Source organism: Leuciscus leuciscus, assembly GCF_965113295.1.
Source record: "Leuciscus leuciscus genome assembly, chromosome: 18".
NCBI lineage: Eukaryota > Metazoa > Chordata > Actinopteri > Cypriniformes > Leuciscidae > Leuciscus > Leuciscus leuciscus.
In genome coordinates, this window is record NC_138742.1 from 4,677,116 (window position 1) to 4,701,691 (window position 24,576).

Consider the following 24,576-nt stretch of genomic DNA (forward strand, 5'->3'; position numbering starts at 1 on the left):
GAAGGGCAAAATTAGCTGTATAGACCAAAGCCACATACAGACACCAGGCTGTAAACACGTTTTTTTTCTGCTGTAAAATTTGGCATTTTAACATGGGGGAGATATAGCCTGGCTCCGCCCTCCTGCGTACTTCCGCTCAATTTTATTTCCCTTCAGTACTACAGCCGTTTCTCAATATGCGTTCTTGTCTGTACTTGTGTTCTTGTGGAGTTGTGAAACGTCATAAGTCGCTGCCCAAGTACTGTTCCAATTCAAAGTTCACATCTAGCCAAGTCCAGTTCAAATCCCCGGATGTGTTCTTGATCCGCCCCTTTTACCGAGGATGCATCGAGAGGTGACTTGTGCGGACTTGAGACAGCCAGGTATCCCAGAATGCATCTCACACCAACCAGCAAGCGTCAATAGCAGAGGAGAAACCACGCGTAATTTAAAAATACTGCTGTAATTGTGTCACGAAATGTAGTTTTAAAAGTATTTCAGGCAAGAATGTAGTTGTTTAAAGCTCAAATCTTATTTATAAAGATAGCGCCTATTTGAAAATTTTATCTGACGTTTTCGGAGTTGTGAGAACCAGGCAATCAGACGCTCGGCGCTCATGTACCCCGCCGAGAACAGCCTTTCCTCGGCTAGTGCTGCTGATGTTTGCCGCTGGCTTGGATGTCTCTAGTCTAGTGGTTTAACATGAGATATAAATCGTCTTGTGTATATCTAACGGACGATTTATTTATTTATTTATTTTATTTGTCTCATTAATCTATAATTTGTTCCCTGGCAAAACGTTTTAGCTGAGGGCAAAGTGAAGTTTCATAGCTTTATTTAGTCTATTTAACTTTAACGTTGTAGCCTAGAGAGCTGACTTATGTTTGACTGAATCGTTTGCTTTATTATTGTATAGCTTCTTGTACCTTTTAGGCTACTTATACTTTTATAATGGCTATTATTGATCATTAAAACTGACATTTAACAAAAAAGGTTATGTCATTTTATTTTATATATTTAAAACATAAAATATTTTATTATATATTGTATTTTATTATACATGTTGCCTACATTCTCTTCACTGTATGTACATATATAATAAAATAAAATGACACAACCCTGTCTCTTTTTGCTAAATGTTAGTTTAATGATCAATATTATAATGTTTTTTATGTATCATATTTTTTAAATGAAAACAAAAAGAATCGGGGTTGTGTTTTATATTTCGTGTTGTTATAAATATATGTAGTAAAGATAATCAATTGCGTTGCCTGAACCACATTTGTGTGGCCATTATGTTTAACATTTTTTTTTAATGAAAATGAAAAGAGGCAGAGTGGTGGTTTATAACATATTTTGTTTTATTTGTAGCCTAGATATACATAAAGAGATAACCGGAGTAGCCAGAGCGAGCTACGCCGCTGTTCCATTTGCAGAATTATCGGACTTGCGTCCTCCCGTCCTCGGGAGTTCGTTCTCCTGAGTCGAACTTGTCAAGTCCGAAGTTTGTGTACTTGGTATTGAGAAACGGCTAGTGTCTGGGATTGTGGTGTATTCTTTGGTTTTCTCCGGCCAAATTTTTGGCGGCCCAATCGAGATGGTCCTCACTGCAGAACATGAAATCCACGGGGAGGAGTCGGATCCAGATCCAACTCCTCCCAACTTACATATACCTAAACCTACCCATGTCCACCCCCTGATCCCTAAATCCATCCCTAAACCTACCCATGTCCACCCCCTGATCCCTAAATCCATCCCTAAACCTACCCATCTCCACCCCTTAATCCCTAAACCCACCCCTAAACCTACCAATCTCCACCCCTTATATCAGGATCCAACTCCGCCCCCCGGATCTCGTGTACTGCATTGAGGTGCTGCTGGCCCAATCAGTGAACAGAGGGAGTGGCTGAGAACGATGACGTTCATGTCGTGCGTTAGTTTGAGTTGTAGGGTTACGACCAAAGGTTAGCGATTGGTTATGGCAGATCCAGAGTGACTCTGGGCAGATCCAATAGTTTTAAACTTCAACAGAGTACCCGCCTACAAGGAAGTTAACGCTTGTCAATGGAGAGAGGCCAGACTCTCTGTACAAATTAAATGTACGAGAGTCTGGTAGAACCAGGCTAGGGGAGATACAGATTTGACTCACTTTTGACACCAGCCTCAAGCGGCCAGTCAACGAATTGCAGTTTAACTCAGTTCCGTGTTGGTTTCAAGAGAGAGACGGGGAGGTTGCCGCTTGGCGCTTCCTGGTGTGTGACGTGTGTGCGCGCTCTGGCTTAAGCCTTGTTTATACTTTCGCCTGGCTCCGCACCGCGAGTCTCCGCAGACTGCGTGCGCACCGCTCGTGCGGACGCGTCGAGTATAAGCAAGGCCAAAGCGCCGGAAAGTGTACAAGAGGTAAAAACGATATTACTGTTCGTTTTCTCACACAAACCGCTCGTTTCGTGTCTTAGGCCATCAGTGTGTACTTACGATGGGGAATTGTTTAATTTGGACTCAGTGCATGCTCTTTGAGGTGGTGACCATAAACCTGCATTATACGACTGACAGACAAGAACGGTTTGACCTAAAAATATCAAAATTGAAACTACTGCGGAAACAAAGACACCTACACCTTGGATGCCCTTGAGGTAAGCTAAAACATACCAAAATTTAATTTCAAAGTGAACTATCCCTTTAATAGTAATAATTTAACCTTAATCAATTTTTTCACACAACATTACTCAAAAATATTTAATTATAGTTTATTTGTGTGTGTGTTTTTTTATTTATTAGGGCCTGCAAATAGTTTTTTTGTTGCACTTGTACACATTTTGTCTATTACATTTGTATTTACATATTATAAAAACAGCAATCTTTATTTTTGATTTATTTTAATTTTAACTGACAGGAGTGATGATCAGTGGGTTTGAGTTTTTATCTTCATCATTAAGGCATGGGCTGAAATATGGATAGAGTTTGTCAGTGAAAGTCTGACCAGTGAAAGAGTAGATATGAGATCTGGACTCCACGTCATAAAAAGAGACCAGACCCTCCTCATAATCCACAAACACACCAACCTTCTCAGCTTTCACTCTCAGAGATAAAGAGACAAATGGATCATCAAGAGCTACATATACAGTCCCTTTACTCAGATACCGAATCCAGTATCCATTATCTGGTCTCAGTGTGATTATCCCCTTCCTGTTAATGGATTCTCTGATCACTCCTAAACTCCACCCAGTCTTTTCCTTCACCTGCACCTCATAGTAAAATCTCCCTGAACTGAATCCCTGCTTTGCCAGAACACAACTGTCTTCAAATCTCTTTGGGTTTTCTGGGACGTCCTGCTTAACGTCTCCATGACTGACTTGTTTTCCATCATCAGACAGGATGAGATGTGGATTCGCTGTATCAGGATCCAGAGTCACATCCACTGAGAGAGATCAGACATTATCAATCAACTTCAGATCAAACATTTTCAGATGTACAGTATATAATGCAGATTATAAAAAGTATTGTTGTATTGTGTAATAAAGAAAATGGTGTCAGTCACACTGTACCTGCAAACTTCTGCACAAACTTCAACCCTGTGGACACAGATGACAATATAATGATGAATTATTCATAGGGCTAATTTCAGTGAGTTTCTCTCCACTGGCAGCATCAGTGGCATGTAAATGTTGTTTGTAAAACAATGCAGAATGTGTTTACAGTAAATATACTCACAATGGAGGTCTATGGGACAAATATAACGAGGATTTAACTCTCATACTGTGTTTGTCTCCTGTTTCCAGTCTTGGTGTTTGGGGGCCAAGATGACAAACATTTATAGAGCGATTTTATATATATAAAAAAAATGTTTTAATAATACAAATTATAGGCCTATAATTTTCTTTGTTTACTTCTCATCTATACATATATGCTGTGTTTTGGGGGGTTATAAAGTACTATTTTTTACAAAATTCCTCAACCATTAGCATGCATATGAAATATTACTTTTTATGAAAAACCCTTTAGTGATGATCAAAATTAAATACCAGTTGTTTCTCGATATTGATCTTGGTGTTAGAGGCAGAGTTCTGCTTTCTGCTGGTTAGAGAAAAATATGCAGTGAATATAATTTTAGAAAATTTTTTTAATTACCATATACATCCAGCAGAGGCCCATAGAGATCTATACATTTTTCTGGAGGTGGCTAACTGCTCTTATTACAGCTTTTGTGATGTATATTTTTGTGAATATATATATATATATATTTAAACAAAATAAAAAAATTTAAACCAGTATTTTTATTATATCAAAGTTTACAATTTTTTGTTATTGTAATCACATTTATTTCAGTAATCCAAATGTATACAAATAATTAACTTTAAATTAACTACAAATTCATAAAAAAAAGCAATAAGCAGATATGTAAAGGAGTGAAGAGTGAACACACTCTGTGTAGCTGTCACAGATAAAGGCATATTTTCTTTCTAAATTTCATTTATTTATTTGTGAAAAGGTACTTTGTTAATTACAAATGTTGTGTAATGTATTATGAATGTTCATTTGGAAATTGTATTTGAGTATCACAGTAATTTGAGTATTGTATTTGGTAATAGCGACACCTACAGGTGAACGATGTGTAGTGTTATAACCTGTCATGTGATTTAGCTAGCTGTGTGAATATCAGAACCCTGAGGAGATCTACATGAACTAAGCTGGGACCGAGATGGGTCTTGTGCATGCTGCCCACTTGGGCCCCACCTAGTACCAAGTGCAATCCTACATGAAATCCATCTGGGCAATTAACATGGGGCCATTATGGAACCCGTGGACAATCCCATACAGAGCCCATTTTTCAGCCCATTTCAAACCCACATGGGCCCCACATATAAATGTCGACTGGGTTAAAGCTGGGACAGAGATGAGTCTTGTGCATTTTGCCCACTTGGGTCCCGCCTAGTACCAAGTGCAATCCTACATGAAATCCATCTGGGCAGTTAACATGGGGCCATTATGGAACCCGCGGACAATCCTACATGGGGCCCATTTTTCAGCCCATTTCATACCCATATGGGTCCCACATACAAATGTTGGCTCGGGACTAAGAGGTGTCTGAACGAGAAGAATATGTGCTTGGAAAAAAATTCTCCAAATGTCTCTTAATGTCCCCTGGATTTCTGATTAGAAGGCGCATATGTTTGTTTATTTTTTGGATTTCGTCCACTAATTTGCAAATTAATGTTTTTTTTGTGTTGATACTGATTTAATAAGCTATGGACTTGGAAACTGTGATGTGGACAGAAATACACTCACACATTATGTATCTAAATGTCATTTTATTTGTTTCAGGTTTTCATGGTGTCGTGATGTAAAGATGTCAAGATGTTAAAAGACGTCAAACGATACCCAAAGGGTGTCCCGATGTTCAAGTGGTGTTGAAATAAGGTCAAGATGGCGAGACGCACGACTTCTATTGCAAAGAAGATATTAAACGTTAAGACAGTTGAAGCGTGTTTCTTTTAATCAGAAGAAAACCTTCAGGAGCCGTTACACTGTGTGTGTGTGTGTGTGTGTGTGTGTATGTATGTGTGTGTGTGTGTGTGTTAGCGTGCCCACATTACATTTGTGCTCTAGTACCAGGCCTTCATTTATGTGTGAAAATTATTTATGCTCGATTACTAAAGTTCGATTCAGTTCGATTAATTAACTCATTTGTTTTAAAACGAACTAGTTTTTGAATATGATTTTTTATTTTCCCATTAATGTTGTTTTTTTGGCTTAGGATTATCATGTTTTTGCAACATCATGTTTTACTTTTTTGTATTCACTCTGTTTAATGCAGCCACACATTTGCAGCCCATTACTAGGTTACCATTACACATGTACTATAGTAGTTTACATCCTTCCCATCGTTAAAGGTCCCATGACATGCTACTTTTTGTAGGCTTTAATATAGGCCTAAGTGGTCCCTAGTACTGTATCTGAAATCTCTTTCCAAAAATTCAGCCTCGGTGCAGAATTATAGCCACTACAAGCCAGTCCCAGAATGAGCTTCCTTCAGACAGGCCGTTTCGGTGTCTGTAGCTTTAAATACTAATGAGGAGGAGAAAGGCGGCGCAAGGTGGAGGGTGGGTGTGGCCTTGACCATCTTGCGCAACGGTAACGTGGCGTGCATGTTTATGTTGGATATATTGCAATGGCACGAAGACACGCAGTCGTTCAAGCATTTCAGTTTGACCCAGAATCTGACCCAGATGGAGAAGCAACGGATGAAGAAGTTGCAACTCAGCGGCTCCAGCAGGACGTTTCCGAATGGTCAGTTTAAAATATTATGTCTGGATACGGTACTTTATTCGGATGGTTTACAGTTATTATCATGTAGCTAACGCTAACCTACTGTTGCCTTTTCACGAGAGATCTGTAACGTCTGTATTTCTTACAATTACATCAAGCTCTGCGATCTTGAAATGCGGATATCGCGCGCGCCATATAACCAACAGGAAAACGGTTATCCAAATAACAAAGACGTGTACAACACTCGCGTTACAGTGTGTGTATTCACACACATAAACTGCATAGCTGCATAGCTAATGTTACAGCCACATTCTACGTGTAAAATCTAGGTAACCATAAACAGTAAAGCAACACACTTGACTTATATATCATTGTAGTTGACTTACTTGTCCGAGGTGTGTAGCTGAGCCAAAGAGAGTGATCCAGACTTTAGTTTCAGACGTTCAGCAAGCCCAGCTCTGTATTGACCCTTCGGTGTTCATTTGTACATCCAATTATTGAGCAATTGTTATGCTTCGCTCGCTCAAAAGCCATGATATCTCTCGTGGACAAACTAAAATCGCGCGCGCGCGTTCCTACTTCCTAGCGCATTTTCTCATGGGCGGAAAATATTCTCTGGGCGGGCAAAGCAGAGATAGGGGAGGTAACATTTCCTCCTTATGACGTCATAAGGAGGAGATTCAAGATCAGCGCGTATGAGCCTCCATTTTCTCAAAGGCAGAGAAAGATAGCAAAAGCTCGATTTACACCGATTGAAATTTTTAGAAACTTGGGGACCATATACAGGCTAGGGGAACTCATATTATGTTAAAAAACCTCAGAAAGTGAAAATTTCATGTCATGGGACCTTTAAAGTAAAACTGCTTTAACACGAGTTTACATGGATAGAACTTTACTGGTGTAGTAGTATGGGATTTCCGCTTCATTTGGTTATCCTTTTATGGGAATGCGTAATTATGATAAGTAGGGACTGTCTATTTAAATGTGTGTGCAGGAAACGTTAGAACGTAGGCTTTGTCACGCTTTTTCTGTCTCCAGTGTCACTGTAGTTGGGGTAGGTGGCTGAAGTTATTCCCAGTGTCGTTTGTTTTGGTGTTTATAGTATTGGTTTGCCTAATTTCATTTGGAAGTTGTCGCTGTAGCCGTTCCTGTTAAAGTCTCCTGGGAGTCGCGTCAAGCGCTCGATGAAAGCTTTTAGGCATGAAGACTATCACAATGTTATGTTCTTGTTTTGCTCAGTTAAACTTTCTATTGTCTGTTTTTAGTGGAACATTTGCGAAGGCATTCTAACATCCTGATGTTCGTTGATCTGTGGATTTGACGATGTATGATATCGATATTAACATGATATTAATTAGATGAGAGTTATTTCTGATTATGTTTTGTTTGGCAGCCTTCCACAGCTCATACGCTGGTTATCTGAGGGTTGTGCTGCTGTTTTTCTTTTTGTCTAATTATTGGGTTTTCATTTTGTCATTTTTTTATGTTGTGGTTTTGGTTTGACCAGTTTGAATTGCGCCGTGCGTCCTCTATCTACAAGTCATTCACTTGGTGTAACTTTGTTTATTGCCAGTGAGGTAGGACGTTGTTAATCATTTATGGTATTTTGTTTTCTTTTTTTCTCTTATGTTGAATAAATTATTATTTGTACTGTCTAATTAATTTGTACCAGACCCACTAACTTTTCTCTCCTTTTTGTTCTAGTTTGAGCCAAGGCTGAGTGCGCTGAGGGGGAGGCTAGTCACCTGGGTGGAGCACACCTGTAAGTTTGGAGCACCAGGGTTTGAACACTATTCCTATTTGTTTGCTGTGCACTAGGGCTGCACGATACTGGGAAAATATCCAATATGTGATATTGTTGTTGAGTATTGTGATAACGATATTTCTTGCGATATTACATTTCCCTAGAGAAATGCTTTTTTATTAAGTTTTTTTTAAATCATTTATATATGTAATGATCATACTAAAATAAACAGGTAGGCTAATAGATATTCTTCTGATCTTCATAGTTTTTTCATAAAGAGTTAACGTTACACATGCAACACTTTGATTAATGGTTGTCTGTGAGACTCTGTTATTGTTACTTGGCATTTAATTAGCAGTTTTGGTAGATTTGGGCTTACACTTTTTGAAGTCTTCATATAGACCCCTTTTGCGCCAACGTCACAGTTGCGTCACAGCGTTAGCTGGAGGCAAAACAAACGGAAAACTGGAGGCGGCTAATACAAACCAGCACAGATTCGGCCACATAATAAGGAGCTTAAATTATTATTATTGTTATTAAATGTCATCTTGTTGTGTTGTTGGGTGCAAGAATCGACGGAGTACAGGCTCCAATTTAAAATTTTATCGCATAATGTTTTCTAAATGATTGTGATTATTTGTGAATCATCTATGATTGAATACATTGTTTTGATTGATTGTGACTAGACTTTTTGAAGAACCTGGTAAGAAAGGGTAATCAAATACATAGTTAAAAAATTAATATGCTGTATCTGGAATTTTTATTTCTAGAAAATATTCAGATCATTAAAATTGCACCGTAATGTCACTTTACATTGTCGTCTTCTGTCTGGCCTTGACGCTGGCTAGGCAGAACTGCGGATCGTAGGCTACCACACAAGTCTTGTGACCATTTAGTACAGTTATAGGCATCTATATATGTATATGCCCTCAATTTCTCTTTACCCTCGGTTTCTCTATCGGCTAGGTGTAGAAGTCAGGCCACTCAACCGATGGTAGTGTTGACGTTAATCCTGTCAGATCGTCCATCCATTGAATGATCGTATGGGATGTCCGTTAAAATTTACTTTTGCAAATAACAATCACGGATCTGGACGGTGAGTGACCTTGCACATTAAGATCAAATCGGATTTTCTCCAGTTATTATTAAAAAGCAAGCTAACAAAACTTGTAAACGTCTCTGGTTACTCACATAACCGTAGTTCCCTGAGAGGAGGGAACGAGACATTACGTATGGGGAAATCAATTTTCCTCGAAATGCCGAAACCTGATTTGAATAACTCTTTTGCTTGCAAATAGCCAATGGCGCCCGCGCCCTCACCTGATTGGCTGACAGCCTCCAATATAGGTGACAATGGGTGCCAAAAACCTCAGAATCTTTCGACTGAACGAGAGCTATTGAGGCTGAAGGCTTTTCACACGGCAGTCTACGTAATGTCTCGTTCCCTCCTCTCAGGGAACTACGGTTACGTGAGTAACCAGAGACGTTCCCTTATCGAGTCGGTCCCTCGACATTACGTATGGGGAACATATAAAACCCCCGCCGTGTGGAAGTTGGCCCGGCTCGAACGAGCCCCTGTAGAGCACAAGCACTAAGCACTCAGACTGATAGCGCGCTAGCTCTAGGCAGGGTACCGGACCTGGTTGAAACACCCAATGTATTCTGGCACAGAGCCAACTCGGCGTCAACGTCATCAGTATCTCCCCGAACCCAGCACTGAACTGGTGTGATATGGGGGGAAAATGCAGCAAACATGTTGGTGCTTAGAGAACATTGCCGGCTTATGAACGCGGGTGTAATAAAAGGGCCACATAACAGTAATGTGAATAATATTAACCGTATCTATTACTGCAGTAACTTGTCGCTGTCTATACGACCTGGTTGAAACCAAGGTCGACACACGCACCAACCGGGGCGTGTCCTCAGGCGACTTAGTCACCCAATGGCTGCTCAGCTCTCTCCTCCTGCACTGACAGAACATGTGGTGCGAACGAGGGAATGTCCAGGTTATAAAATCTCGCAAACGTGTTGTGAGATGACCAGCCCGCTGCGAGACAAATGTCTTGAATAGACATGCCTTTTGCCCAAGCCCATGATGACGCCAAACTCCTAGTGGAGTGGGCGCGCACCCCTATCGGACAATCTGTTCATCGGGAATCATAAGCTAGGTGCACAGCTTCCACAATCCAGTGTGATAGTCTCTGCTTCGACAGCGCGCTGCCTTTCTTGGCGCCCGCGTAGCAGATGAAAAGCTGCTCTGAAGCTCGAAACTGACTAGTCCTGTTCACATAAGCACGTAGCGTGCGCACAGGGCACAAAGCGCGCTTCTGTGACACTGAATTGTCTTGTTCAGTGGGACAAAACGCTTGAATTGTAATCACCTGGGCTCTGAACGGTGTTGAGAGCACCTTCGGTGTGTATCCGCGTCTGGGTATGAGTCTGACCATGCAATCATCCGGTCCGAACTGCATACATTCACTGTTCACTGACAGGGCATGCAAGTCTCCCACTCGTTTCCCGCAGGCTAGCGCGAGCAGTAGTGCCGTCTTAACCGAGAGCACTTTAAGGTCGCTAGTTTCGGCTGGCTCGAAGGGTGGGTCAAAGAGTGCACTGAGCACTAACGATAGATCCCAAACTGGCATCTGGCGAAGGCGGGGAGGATTTAGTCGCCTCACACTCCGGAGAAAGCTCGTTATCAGGGGGTGCTTCCCTACTGAATGGCCGTCACGAAAAGCGGCGATAGCGGCTACGTAGACTTTCGCTGTAGACGGGGAGCTGCCAGCGTCTAGACATTCCTGTAGGAAGGTCAGGATAATGGAAATATCGTCGAAGGGGCTCTAGCTTCTTCTATCGTCTGCAGCACTCGCTGTGATATTCCGTGTTGATCTGCCACACATGTAGGTCCCACAACTCTGGGCTGGGGTGCCATATGGTGCCCCTCGCCTGGGATAAAAGGTCCCTTCTTGGCGGGACTCGCCATGAGGGGAGCTGCGACATGTTCACTAATTCTGGGAACCACGGCTGGTTGGGCCACTTGGGCGCTACCAGAATCAACGCACATCTCTCTTCCCTGATCTTTTGCAGCACTAGTGGCATTAATTTGACCGGGGGAAAAGCATACTTCCGCCCTTTGGGCCAGCGGTTTGACAGCGCGTACCCTCCCAGGGGAGCTGTTGTCAGCGAGAAGTACAGCGGGCAGTGGGTGTTCTCCTCTGAAGCAAAGAGGTCGATCTCCGCTTTGCCAAAGAGATTCCAGATCAGATTTACAGTTTGCGGGTGGAGCCTCCACTCTCCGTGAACAATGCCGTCCCTGGACAGCATGTCCACGCCGCAATTCAAACTGCCCGGTACGTGTACTGCTCGGATCGAAAGAAGTATCCGATCCGTCCATAAGAGCAGCTGCCTCGCTAAGCCCTGCAGGGACCGCGAGCGCAACCCTCCCTGGCGATTGATGTACGCCACCACCGCCATGTTGTCCGTTCTGATGAGAACATGACGGTCCCTCACGAACGGTCCCTCTGCAGTCTCCCGGCCCGCGGCCCGCGGCTTGACGGCGGCGGGCGGGGGGGAGGCAGGGGTCGGAGGGCCGCCGTTCCGGACAACAGCCAGCCTTGAACGAAGGATCTTGATGGGGAGTTCCTCACAGGCTCGACAACCTGATCCTTCGAGTGCCGCCTCCGCGTGGGCTCGACCCAGACACAGCACACACTGCTCGTGTGCGTCCGGGAAGTCGATAGGACCACCACACGTGCGGTAAAGAGACATTTCCTTCGATTAAAGCAAAAAATCCGCCGGAACGCAAGAGGGGATAATCCTCTTTGTCCACTCTGATAGCGTAAATCCACGGCGAAACCAGGCTCCAGGTGAAGAAGAAAGATTCTGAGGTTTTTGGCGCCCGTTGTCACCTATATTGGAGGCTGTCAGCCAATCAGGTGAGGGCGCGTGCGCCATTGGCTATTTGCAAGCAAAAGAGTTTTTCAAATCAGGCTTCAGCATTTCGAGGAAAATGGATTTCCCCATATGTAATGTTGAGGGACCGACTCGATAAGGGAACTAACGTTAGTGAAGCAGCCAGAGGGATCGTTCTGCCTCCAGCTAAGCCCCGCCCACACAAATACGTCACAATGTTTACCAACTGTAAAAGGGTCTATAGCTCCCTGAGGTTGAGTTCCAGATGGATTTCCCCATATGTAATGTTGAGGGACCGACTCGATAAGGGAACTAACGTTAGTGAAGCAGCCAGAGGGATCGTTCTGCCTCCAGCTAAGCCCCGCCCACACAAATACGTCACAATGTTTACCAACTGTAAAAGGGTCTATAGCTCCCTGAGGTTGAGTTCCAGATGACTGTGGAGATTAGTTTCCTCTCGACGTGGCCAACATTTTTCGGCACGACTTAGTGACACCGTCACTTATGTTCACATATCGCGTTTTTTGCGCACAAAATGGAAGCACATTTTTCCAGGCCCGCCTATGCCGCGATGAGATGAGAACATCTCAACTTTTCCGAATTCCGCAAGCTCACGCAGGTCATGGTTACATAGCAACGACAGATGCAAGCGCTTGTGGAAAGGAGATAGCGGTGCGGCCGCGCTTTCCATGCATTTTTAGATGCGATTTGTGAACGGCCCCTTACACAGTACCTGCATTTATGACATGTCTTCTCTATTGAAGCCAAAATATTGCCATATTTCAGACGTACAGTTCTCGTTAGGCACAGGTTCTTTGCTGTTGTCATTTTCCTCGCTTGTCTCTACTCCCGCCATTAGTTTTTATTTTTCACTCTCTGATCTGAGCCTCTAGGTTCCCCTTTGGGCCTGATCTAGCCAATAGCATAATAGCACCTACTGGGGAGGCGGGTATAAAGATAGTAAGGCCACATTTGATGGCCACACAAATGCCTGGCACATAAGATAAATGCATATATTAAAACATTAAGGTCACACAAATGCTTGGCACATAAGATAAATGCAGTTAATCGTACCTCTCTGCGATACGGATATCGCATATACTATTATTGCGATAATGATCATTTTTCGATATATTGTGCAGCCCTACTGTGCACACATGTGGTTGAGAGCACGATTTCTTTCAGCTAGTTTGCCACCCCTAAGGTAAGCTTTAGCCTTGTAGAAGCTTATTTTTTGTAATTAACTTTTGTCATGAATGAATGAATGAATGAATGAGGCATTTATATAGCGCTTTCATATGTACTACTGTAAACCCAAAGCGCTTTACAATCATATCAGGGGATCTCTCCTCAACCACCACCAGTGTGCAGCATCCACTTGGATGATGCGACGGCAGCCACAGTACAACGGCGCCAGTGCGCTCACCACACACCAGCTATAGGTGGAGAGAGAGTGATGGAGCCAATTCAATGGAAGGGGATTATTAGGAGGCCATGATTGTTAAGGGCCAATGGGTGTGTGGCCAGGACACCGGGGTTACACCCCTACTCTTTACGAGAAGTGCCATGGGATTTTTAATGACCACAGAGAGTCAGGACCTCGGTTTTACGTCTCATCCGAAGGATTATAATACATATAGGGTCATACATATCTTTTGGTGGGGAAGGTACAACATTTCTTTAGTTTTGTGAAGTTGGTTTTTGGCTTGATTTGACCATCGTATTACGTGTGTCTGAAGAAATGTTCTTTTCAGCCTTGTGCGTTTTTAATATTATTATTGTAATAAACTTGCTAGTGAGTATTTGATTATGATTTTTTTCTGGGCTGATTTATTTGTAATTTTTTTTCCTTTTGAATAAAATTATTTCTTTGTTTAATTGGACAACACGTCTTTGTCTTATCATTGTACCACCGAACCTGTGTTCCTTTTCTTGTGTTTCCTTGGGTACAAATCCCAGGGTGGCTGAGTCATTGTCATCTGAATCTAATTATACAGAAAGTACCGCTCTGGTCACACAGGGTTAGTTATGTTATTACATTTTTGAAACAGTGCAAACTGAACTTAAATTGGATTTAACCCATAATATTCCTTGGAAACATTATTTTCTTAGTTAATGACATCAAAAAAAATCTACTGTATTTGATATTCACATACCAGTTTGACTGAGTTTTTCATTTAGTGTCTCTAGAGTTTTCTTCAGTTGAGTCAGGGCTCTATACAGAGAGTTCACATTCACATCAGAGTCAATCCTGATCTCAGTCCAGTTCTTGGTGTGTGGACGAGTGTTCAGGGATGAGCTCATCTATAGCAGGAGAGAGAGAGAACTATTAAATGTTTTTTTTGTTTTTTTTAAATATATTTATAGTTAATATGTTTTACACAGTACCTTTCAAACACAGTTAAACATTTTTTTTTTATTTGACTTTATTACTGCTTCATTCTCTTTTGTACAATTTCTAACAGACTGGTACAAATAAAATGGTCAAGCAGCTCAGCAGGTTTGTGAACAGAGAGTTTGTCCTGTATTATTGTACATGATGACTGATGAGAGATGTTGACAGACCTGTATGAGATGGAGATGATCTTCAGTGTGTGAGAGCTGCTCCAGCTCAGTGTTTCTCCTCTTCAGCTCAGTGATTTCCTGATGCAGCTCTTTAATGAGATCTTCAGCCTGTTTCTCTGCTGCTTTCTGCTGTTCCTCCATCATCTTCAGCTGATCAGACTGACATCTCTCAATGGAGCGGATCAGATCAGTGAAGATCTCAACACTGGAGGATTTCTCTTCCTCTGTGTTTCTCTGATGAATGAGATAAATTAGGTAGATTCATCTATTAAGTGTTATCTATTTAATTGAGAACCTTTATTAAGCAGATTGAAATATTATAATGCATTATCAATTTTACAATGTTTTAACTTCCACTAACCTTTCTCAGCTCTACTGAGTGCTGGATCTCTTGAATCTTTTTTATTCTGTCCTGGATCATCTTTTGAACGTCAGTTTGTCTCTTAGCCAGATGATTCTACATACAGAGAAAAACAGATAAGGGTCAGAGGTCGTCCATTTTAGAACTTGTGAGTCTGTAAGAATAAACTCAGCAGAAACCTTCCCTTATTTAGATAAGAGAGCCTGTAAGCAGGAGACCTTGTGAGGTGATATAAAAGCTACTCTCCCCCTCCCTTCCTCGTCACACTTGTTCCACAGACTGTACTTTGACTTCTGTGTGGCAACTGGGCCTTCTTGCAAGAATAAATACTTTTAAATGACAATTTGACTCAGAAATGTCTCTTACGCAGTGATTGATTGTTTAATGAATATTTTTGCCACAACACTGATTTTTTTTATTTGATTAAAAGACCAAGTGGATACGCTCTATGCACGACGCTGTTGACGTATTTCCGGTAACCACTGTAACCACTGTAAGTTCATGTTCACGTTACATTCACGTTAACCACTGGAAGTTCTTGTAAACAGCAACACCGAGTGTAATTTACCATTATCTCCACCCGAATGCAAAAATGGCTTCCGACGCTGCACCAGATAGCGTATGCATTTGGCAGACGCTTCTATCCAAAGCGATTTACACTGTATTTCAAGGTACACATTTTACATTCTTATCAGTTCATGCTTTCTCAAGGAATCGAACCCATGACCTTGGCGTTGCAAGCGCCAACGATCTACTGTTTGAGCTACATGAAAGCACACTATCCACTGTCTTCTTCTTCTTCAGTGAATTTTATTGGCAGCTTGCAATCTTGTGCATTACCGCCATCTACTGGATTGAGGTGTGATCACATTGGGAAGTCTTTTATTTTTATAAAATAAATAAAATGTATTTATTTAATTAAAAAAGATCAAAGCCCAAGCTTCAGCTAGCGCTGCGTGTTCAGCTCCTCCAGCTTCAGTATCCACTGTCCGCTCTGATTGTGTGATTTTGTTCAGCTGTGTGTGATTACCCTTGTTAAAGTCTGCCTATTTAAGCCCTGTGTTTTCATTCTCACTTTGCATAGACTTGTTTTGTGTTATCCTGCTATTCTGAGCGCCTGTATCTTCCCTTCCCTTCCCTTCCCTTCCCTTCCCTTCCCTTCCCTTCCCTTCCCTTCCCTTCCCTTCCCTTGGTCTTGTTCTTCTGCCCATTGTCCTGATCCTTGTTTGCCTGTGTTTTTTGACTCTTTTTACGTTTGGATTGTTTGCTATATGGTTTTTACCAGTGCTCTTAAACTCAATTTCTGGAGGGCCACAGCTCTGCACAGTTTTGCTCCAACCCTAATAAAACACACCCGATCCAGCTAATCAATGTCTTAGGATTACTAGAAACTTCCTTGCAGGTGTGAGTTTGAGTGAGTTTGTGATATTCAAATCGCTGTACAAGTCACTTCAACTTAAATTATATTAAACTGACTTTAAAAAATTGGGTTGAATCTTGTATAACTTAAAAAAAAAGTAAAAATTGCTTAAACAATTTTGAAGAGTTAATGTTATTTAAAAACATAAGTTGTCATGACTGATTGATCATATATATTTTTCATGAGTTCACATCTACATATAAAGTTTATGCGTATTTGGCGTGCTTTCCGGGGGGAGGGCTCCGAGCTCGGAGTTAGGCCCGAACCCAGAGAACTCCCCCCAGTTGGTAAGTGTAGATGGAACTGGAAGTGAGGAGATGAGGTGGAGGAGGGATGCTGACAAACTTTCAATGAAAAGAGATAGGTCTGCTGTGAATTTATACTCTGTCATTGAGTTGATTACGGATTCATCTCCAGCTGTGCATAATTTGGTTAATTATCTGAACCTGCTCCTCCCGAACTTTGTTAATAAAACATAATTTTACAGTGTGCTTTAGGGCATTTCATTTTAAAACACTTTTACATATATTAAAACATTCTTACTGTTAAAAAATAACCAGGACTAGCCAGTGTCATCCTTATAAGGTTAAAAATCTTATAAGGATTTAAGTGTTTTGTTTGTAACGCTTTACCTTCTTCTCTCGACTCTCCTCCTCTATAGGAACAGTGTTGTGAGTCCTGTGTTCTCCTTCAGTGCAGGACAGACAAACACACGTCTGGTCATCTCTACAGAACAGCTCCAGAGGTCTCTCGTGTTTCTGGCATATATAATCCTCCAGATTTTCCACAGGATTGATGAGTTTGTGTTTCTTTAGACGTGGGACTCTGTGATGAGGCTCCAGATGAGAGTCACAGTAAGAGCTTGGACACGTCAGGCAGGTCTTCACAGCTTTCTGCTTTCTTTCATCACAGAAGTCACAGAACACCTCAGATTCTCCTGGATTGAGCTTCTCCTTAAAGTGTTGCACAACCTCTCTGAGTGTTGTATTAATCTTGAGATCAGGTCTTCTGCTGAATGTTTCTTTACAGAGTGGACAGAAGCAGGTCTGTGTGTTCGTCCAGCACTTGCTCAGGCAGGTTCTGCAGAAGCTGTGTCCACATGGAGTGGTGACTGGATCAGTGAACACTTCCAGACAGATGGAGCACTGGAGCTCCTCATTTAGTGCTGGACCACTGGAGGATGCCATGACTGACAAAACAATGACAATATATCATATATATTGCTGGAAAGAGCAACTTTCATAATACAAGTTATGTGCACTTACTGAATATTTTAGTTTGTGTTCTAAAATGGATGTTGCATGGTTAAAAACTAAAACCTATAACAACTTAAACGATGAACCACTGTCAAGCAGTCAAAGCAGCCATACATGCCATAAGCAGGCATATGAGAGCAGTTTCTAAATGGAAGTTCCTCCATCACTAACTCTAACCTCACTGAGCCTATAAGCTCTGCCTCTAACTTCTAGTCTGAGACTGCTGGCCTTAAAGGCCCCGATATTCTTCAAGCAAAATCGAAGAACGAACTGATGGGACGTCATTTTGAACAAAATAGGGCAAAACGAACTTCCTTTGGAGTTTGTTTTTGGAGTTCGAAACGGCTTGCCAAAGGAACTTTCCGGAAAAGTTTGCTTCGGCTGCAAAACACTTTTGTACTACGATTGGCCTGTGGCGATTACATAATAGGTAGGTGTGCGCAGAGCAGTGTTGCCAGATGTACGATAATTATCATATTTGTACGATTATTTTGACCTCTGTACGATGTACGATCAATAATGGAAAAAATCCTATAAAGTACGATAATTTCAGACCTATGTGACACTTAAAATGATGGTCGTTGTAATCATAGGGTTTCTCATTGATCTAGCTGTGGATTCTACATCTACCGGGGGAAGAACATGTAGAGAGAGGGAGCGAGAGACCTTGCGTGTGTGTGCTACTGTGCCTCACGAAGCGCATGTAAGGACCCAACCAATTAATTAAATTAAATTAAATTAAAAAAAATTTCATGCTGTATTCTGTACAGGTTTGACTCGTGTACGATCATTTTCTTCCAAATACGATAATTTTGAGCTTCTGGTACGATACTTGGACATTTCCAATCTGGCAACACTGGCGCAGAGGATCCACCTTCTTTGACGTGGAAAACTTTTCTAGTAGAAAATGAAGTATAGCTGCTTGATTTTAAGCAATCTATTGTATTAAGTGCAATATAAATAAACCTGACGAGACTAGATTGGTGAATTGCAGAGCTTGTGCAAACATATCCACATTGCTATGAAGATGCTTTACTTATGCTTTATAAAAAAACGTCTCGGTTACTAATGTAACCCTCGTTCCCTGAAGGAGGGAACGGGAGACGTAACGTCAACATGACGACGTAATTGGGATCACTTCAGGGAGCCCTATCAACTTCGAGTGTCTACAGAATGAGCCAATGAACGTTGGCGTGCGTGAATCATGTCACGCGCCCCGCAGCGCGGGTATAAACAGGAAGCGGGCACACGCACACATTGTTTTTTGCTGAGGAGCCGAGATTGTGACGGCCATGCAGCGATGGTCAGCAACGGTGGCGACGGGACGTTCCCTTCTTCAGGGAACGAGGGTTACATTAGTAACCGAGACGTTCCCTTTCAGTCGCTTACGTTCGACGTAATGTCGACATGACGACGTAATTGGGATCCCTCGGAAAACGCCACGGTTGCTGCCACATCCAGCGCCCTACGCAAAACTCTCAGACCCCCAATTGGCTGGGGCGGAAGACCTGCGTAGAGGGAGAGGCTCAAAGGGTGGTCTCTGAAGTGCCGAAAGGACCAGAGACAAATCCCGAGAGGGTATAGAGAGTGGGCGAGGAGGATTCAGTCTCCTCGCTCCCCTCAGGAACCTGACGATCAGGTCATGCTTTCCCAATGACTTACCCTCAACTGCATCGTGATGTGCGGCAATTGCGGCAACATACACTTTAAGGGTGAAGGGAGACAGCCTTCGCTCCAGCCCTTCTTGCAGGAAGGAAAGCACGGCTCTAATCGAACAAGATCGGGGGTTCTCCTCATGAGAAGAACACATGTCAACGAACAGGTTCCACTTCAACGCATAGAGGCGCCTCATAGAGGGGGCTCTAGTGGAAGTGATGGTGTCAACTACCGTGTAACCCACCACCTTTCTTGGGTAAAATGAAGAACGGGCTGTAGAAGCCGGTCTTCATATCGGCTGGAGGGACTGGCTCGATCGCGTCCTTCGCCAGTAGGACTGCGATCTCTGCCCTGAGCACAGGGGCATTGTTCGCCAGAACATGGGTGAACAGAATGCCCTTGAAAACAGGGGGGCGTCGGGCAAACTGAATCGCATAGCCGAGTCTGATAGTACAGATGAGCCAGCGAGACGGGCTGGGAAGCGCTAGCCAGACTCCCAGACACCGAGCAAGTGGGACCAACGGCACCACAGATGTACCCGGGGTGGGGCAGCGCGGCAGAATGCAGGTACCCGACTTGGACGGCATAGTGGCCCGAAGTGGGGTCTGAGTGTGTGGTGCAACACATACCTGCTTCCGTCGAAGGGCAGAGTGAGTGTGCGGAGGCATCAGTGCGTCCAGGACACAGCCACTGCTGCCCGCTGGCGATGAAAGAGGGGCTTGGGGGTGACAAGGCATAGCGTCGTCGACCGCCAAGCACACCCTCTTGGGGCCCAGAGATTTCAGAAATTGCTCTTTTGTTGAAAATGTGGGTGCCACTGACCCATGGGAAAAGGAAACAAAAGATTCTCCGCCCAGCCCTCCACCGGGGGAAGGAGTGGCGCGTTTGCCATCTCCTGAAGAGCAACTTGATCCACCTCTGGGCCGCCCGTCTCAGGCTCGTTTGGCACAGTTGCTTGCCTCCTGGTTTGGCTGCGGCCTGGACGGGCGGGGTCGACTTCCTGCGGCTTGCTCCGCGCTGAGCCTTAGGTGGTTGCTGCTGCTGGGGCTTAGCGGGAGTGGAGGACGCCGCAGGAGGCCAACCTTGGCGATGAGTGGACGGAGGGTCTGCGGCCGGCGGACTGGTGGGAGCAGCAGCGGTCCGCCGGGGCAGGATGTGTCGGATGGCCTCCGTCTGCTTCTGTGAGGCCAAGAACTGTTGGGAAAAGCTCTCGACCGCGTCGCCGAACAACCCAACCTGGGAAAGAGGGGCATCCAGGAACCGCTATTTATCGCTGCCCCTCATATCAGCCAGGTTGAGCCAAAGGTGGCGCTCCTGGACATCGCCTGACTGACTGAACGTGCAGTTTCCTGAAAGAAAGAAAGAAAGAAAGGTACCGGAGCGGCGCACTGAGAACTAGTGCGGCCCGCCCCGAGAAACCAATCATCCAACCGAGAAGGTTCGGGACGTGGTGGAGGGTTCCAAACTGACACACACACAGACACAGAGAATAGTAGTGCTTTGAAAACAGAAGTTATGAGCTGCCAAGCTCGCGGCCACCGCTGATCGCGCCATCACACCAACACTGCTTGCAGAGAGTAGAAGTCTTCAATAAGCTCTTAATTCTAGTAGACTGAAGTCTAACAGAAGCTCGGCTCCGAAGTGAAAGACAATGTGTGCATGCATGATTCACGCACACCAACGTTCATTGGCTCGTTCTGTAGACACTCGAAGTTGATAGGGCTCCCTGAAGTGATCCCAATTACGTCGTCACGTCGACGTTATGTCGAACGTGAACGACTGAAAGGGAACTTGCTGTTTTCTGAATTTTGTGGTGTATTTATCTTGTTATTGAGAAGCAAGCGCACGGCACATATTTACATATTCGTCTAACTGTCGCTCTCAGCAGTGTGGATGGCGTTGAATGTTCACTAACAGTCTATCGCTGTTTATGTATTTTGAACGAAGAACTAAAAAGAGCTTCAGTGTGAGTATATAGAGGACTTTAGATGTCTGTGGTTAGATCTATTGGGCTGCAGAAGAAGAATCTAAGGCCCGTAGCCAGCCTAGAGGAAGGTATTTTTTTCAAAAAGTGGACCTTTTTGCATTTTTCACCCTCATTTTGTATTTAATCATAATTTTGGTGACACTTTATGTTCTAATTAATTTGTGCTGGATTAGCTTGTCTGCTGGTATCTTAACAAGCAAACTTTTTGTTGCATCATAAATATTTACTACAATATTGTCCAATTGCTTACCAGAGTACACTATTTCCATTAGTTTCATTATCTGAAATATGCTTGTATATTATTTGGCATGAATAACCAAAACTTTCCCACAAATTCACATGACAGACCTAATAAGCTTTTTTTTTAAAGTGTTTAGAATTTTTAAAGAATTCACTCAATTTAAATTAACATTTGAAGGATCCCTAACTTATAATTTGTCAGCAAACTAAGTTTGTTTAAAATGGTAAAGGTGCTTTATTTATTTGGGCTATACTGCTATCCGCACACACTCTCTCACACACACACACACACACACACACACACACACACACACACACACACACACACACACACACACACACACAAGCTAGGTGGGGGGGGGTTGGTAGAAATGCACCCCCGAGAAAGTTTTGATTTCTCTGATCTACATATGTGCATTTCAAGACATTTAAAGGCAAAAAAATCGATTTACAACATAGCTTTAAACCATGTCAGTGGGCATTAGATTATTTGTCAATACCTGCTCTCTCTCCTCATCTCCATCACTCTTTCTTTTTCTCTCAGTCTCCTGATCTTGCCCTGTTTATTCCCCTCCTAAAGCTGCGCTTTGACTGATAACTGTCTTTGATTTTCGATTACTTTTTTTGATTACTGATATTTAGCCTATTTTTATTAATAATTTTCTTAGACAAGTTAATTTACTTAAGGCTACGAACGCTTGGTATTCATTCACAATATGTAAACATTCGTTATTAATCTTATGCCTAGTATGATGAAAACGGCTTCGTTAATGTTTCTATAGGCCTATTTTCAATTCAAAATGAAAAAATAAGACAAAAGTTTATTAGTTTGCCTGATCGGTCTTTTAACATTTCTATCCTAAAACAGCTGTCAGATATGAAGTGTTTAAAGGTGGGGTATGTGTCTCTTTTTTGTCCATTTTTTCAAAATCACTTGAAATCCTATTCCTAACCCACTTACAGCCACTGAGTTAGAAGCACAAGCACTGAAATGAAAATTAAGCAATTTAATCATCTGTGGAACGGGCAGGACTCGAAAAACTCCAGCCAATCATTTCCAAGACCACCTAGAATCATTGGACAGTAAGTTCGTCAATCAAACGGTCGTACCATCCCCCCCTCCCCCATCCCCCTCCCTCCACATGAATGGGTGGAGTCAGGGCCAGCTTGGAGGAAAGAAGGTAGGACCATTTGAGTTGTGTATTTTCAAAATCTGCCGGCCGTTTTGCAAATCCTATATCCTACCTTTAATTTAGCTACTTAGGCCTACGTCTTATTTCGCACTTTATGGCGTTTACTGAAGCGTCGAGTCACAGTGGACTTCGCACTCATCAGATTCTGTGAACATTAAGTTACATTACTTTGATTTGATTAATCATCTCAAATATTTTGACATTGATGAGTGATTACAGACCAATGAGGCAGCTCAGATAAGACGATCTTGGTGCTGTAGTGTTAATACTATAATTAAGAAATTATTTCACAACATTAATTATATATCACCTCAGGAAAATGCTTTTGGCAGTGAGGAAGAGGGTCGTTCCAACTACCCATTTTTCTTTAGTATTTCCTGGTTCTAAAGTCTCTAAAGTGTGACTTTGACTTTTGATTTCAGCCAAAAAATAACAGTACTTTTACCAACAATCTGATGCTGCTTCCAAATGCTACTAAACTACTGAACTAGCTCTTATATTTCCATCTCTTACCTGTGAGTGAATGTCAGATCTGGTTGTTAATTTCAGAGTTTCTGAAAAGAAATGTTGTTTGAAGAAGCTTCCAGATCATCTGTACAGTTTCACTTTTACTTGAGTCTTTACTCACCTGCAGTGATGCTATAGCTCCGCCCATAATCATAAATATGGACCAGTTCCTCATTCATCCCTGCTGAGTGTAAACGGTGTAAGAAACTTTTACAATATAAAGTTACAGTTTACACAATTACAGCTTGATAGAAACGACACACTAAACATGATTCACAGTGAAAGGTAAAGGTTGTACAAAGGTAAAACAATACAAATTTATAAAGACATTTGAAAAGTAGCAAAAAAGTCATGAAAAAATTGTGTGCACAAAGTCTAATATTTCATAAGTTTACATGCAAGGCAGTTATTTCTCATAGTTATCAGATTATTAAAGTTTCTTTAATGTTGTTTTATCTTATGACATTCGTCTACTTTGTCAGTACATGTTACAAGAAAGATGGTTTCAAATCACTCAAGAGTTGCTTTTAAAGTCACTTGCTCTACTTATAAAGCTAAACATTTTATCCAAAATCAACATGTGTTTCTTTACAATGTGTTTTTCGTTATTGTAAAGTGGCATTACCGACAAATGCTCTTCCTTCACAGCATACAGACTTGAGTAATCAATAATAAAACTCATTGTCCTGTCAACTATTTTCTTTATAAATTTGTATTAGTCATTGCAGTCATAACATTATATTTATTATTAGGGCAAGTGATTGAAAACTATTTAATTTATGTATATTGGGTATAATTTATTGTTATGTTTATTTAATGTGTATTGATATAAAATTACAATTGTATAGCTTTAACACGAGTTTACATGGATAGAACTTTACAGGGTTAGTTGTGTTATTACATTTTTAAACAGTGCGGTCTACTGCAAATCTACTGTATTTGATATTCACATACCAGTTTGACTGAGTTTTTCCATTTAGTAACTGTACACTGTAAAAGACGGCTGCTGTTTGTTTGCTGTTTTGTTGTCTGAAATCCCCCCTGTCCCGTTAAATAGGACACTATTAGAGTCGCTGCATACGTACAAACCAGTACGTGCTTGTCTAGTAGCGGCTGTTTGAAGCGGCCCAGCACAAGACGTACTGCTATCAACTCAAGGCAGTTGATGTGCCAATCCAGTTGGTCAAGTCATTTATATAGTGCTTTTAACAATATGGATTGTTTAAAAATACCTGAAACTGTACATGGCACCCCATCCGCCGGTGGAGGCATCTGTGAAAACAAGCATGCCTGGACACTTAGAATCTGTAGAAATCTCCATACTGAGAAAAGGGATCCTCTGCACGGGGGGAGAGTTCGCTCTTTTCCCAGTTGAACCGAAGCCCAAACTGGCTGAGGTGACTGAGCACCAGGTCCCTGTGTTCACACAACTGTTCTCGCAACTGTGGGGCCAGTATGAGCCAGTAGTCGAGATAGTTAAGAATGTGAACGC

At 42.4% G+C, this 24,576-nt stretch overlaps 1 protein-coding gene and 1 long non-coding RNA gene across 3 annotated transcripts in view; one reads left to right on the top strand and one right to left on the bottom strand.

Moving 5' to 3' along the window:
• Positions 1–24,576, top strand: part of LOC309481035 — a 130,489-nt gene that overhangs the window by 96,264 nt on the left and 9,649 nt on the right. The gene's annotated exons all lie outside the window — the stretch shown is intronic.
• On the bottom strand, positions 2,777–23,189 carry LOC309480907 (E3 ubiquitin-protein ligase TRIM39-like). 2 transcript variants are annotated; one of them, XM_082145630.1, is made up of 7 exons: positions 23,091–23,189; positions 16,878–17,434; positions 14,826–14,885; positions 14,465–14,698; positions 14,056–14,203; positions 3,525–3,551; positions 2,777–3,397 (listed from the first exon to the last, which is right to left on the bottom strand). In XM_082145630.1, the coding sequence occupies exons 2-7, from the start codon at positions 17,430–17,432 to the stop codon at positions 2,862–2,864; spliced, it is 1,560 nt and encodes a 519-aa protein (XP_082001756.1). In that variant the 5' UTR covers positions 17,433–17,434; positions 23,091–23,189; the 3' UTR covers positions 2,777–2,861. The 2 variants fall into 2 exon arrangements, with proteins under 2 accessions (XP_082001756.1, XP_082001755.1); XM_082145629.1 differs by having other exon boundaries at positions 14,826–14,921.

What these genes read in the sequence shown, in the direction of transcription:
- LOC309480907 (XM_082145629.1), bottom strand. Translation starts at nt 17,432, where the DNA reads ATGGCATCCTCCAGTGGTCCAGCACTAAATGAGGAGCTCCAGTGCTCC. An exon ending in ATCATCTCCATCTCATACAG is followed by an intron (nt 14,204 to 14,464) that starts GTCTGTCAACAT and finishes CTCCTGCTATAG; the next exon opens with ATGAGCTCATCCCTGAACAC. An exon ending in TGAAAAACTCAGTCAAACTG is followed by an intron (nt 3,552 to 14,055) that starts GTATGTGAATAT and finishes CTGTGTCCACAG; the next exon opens with GGTTGAAGTTTGTGCAGAAG.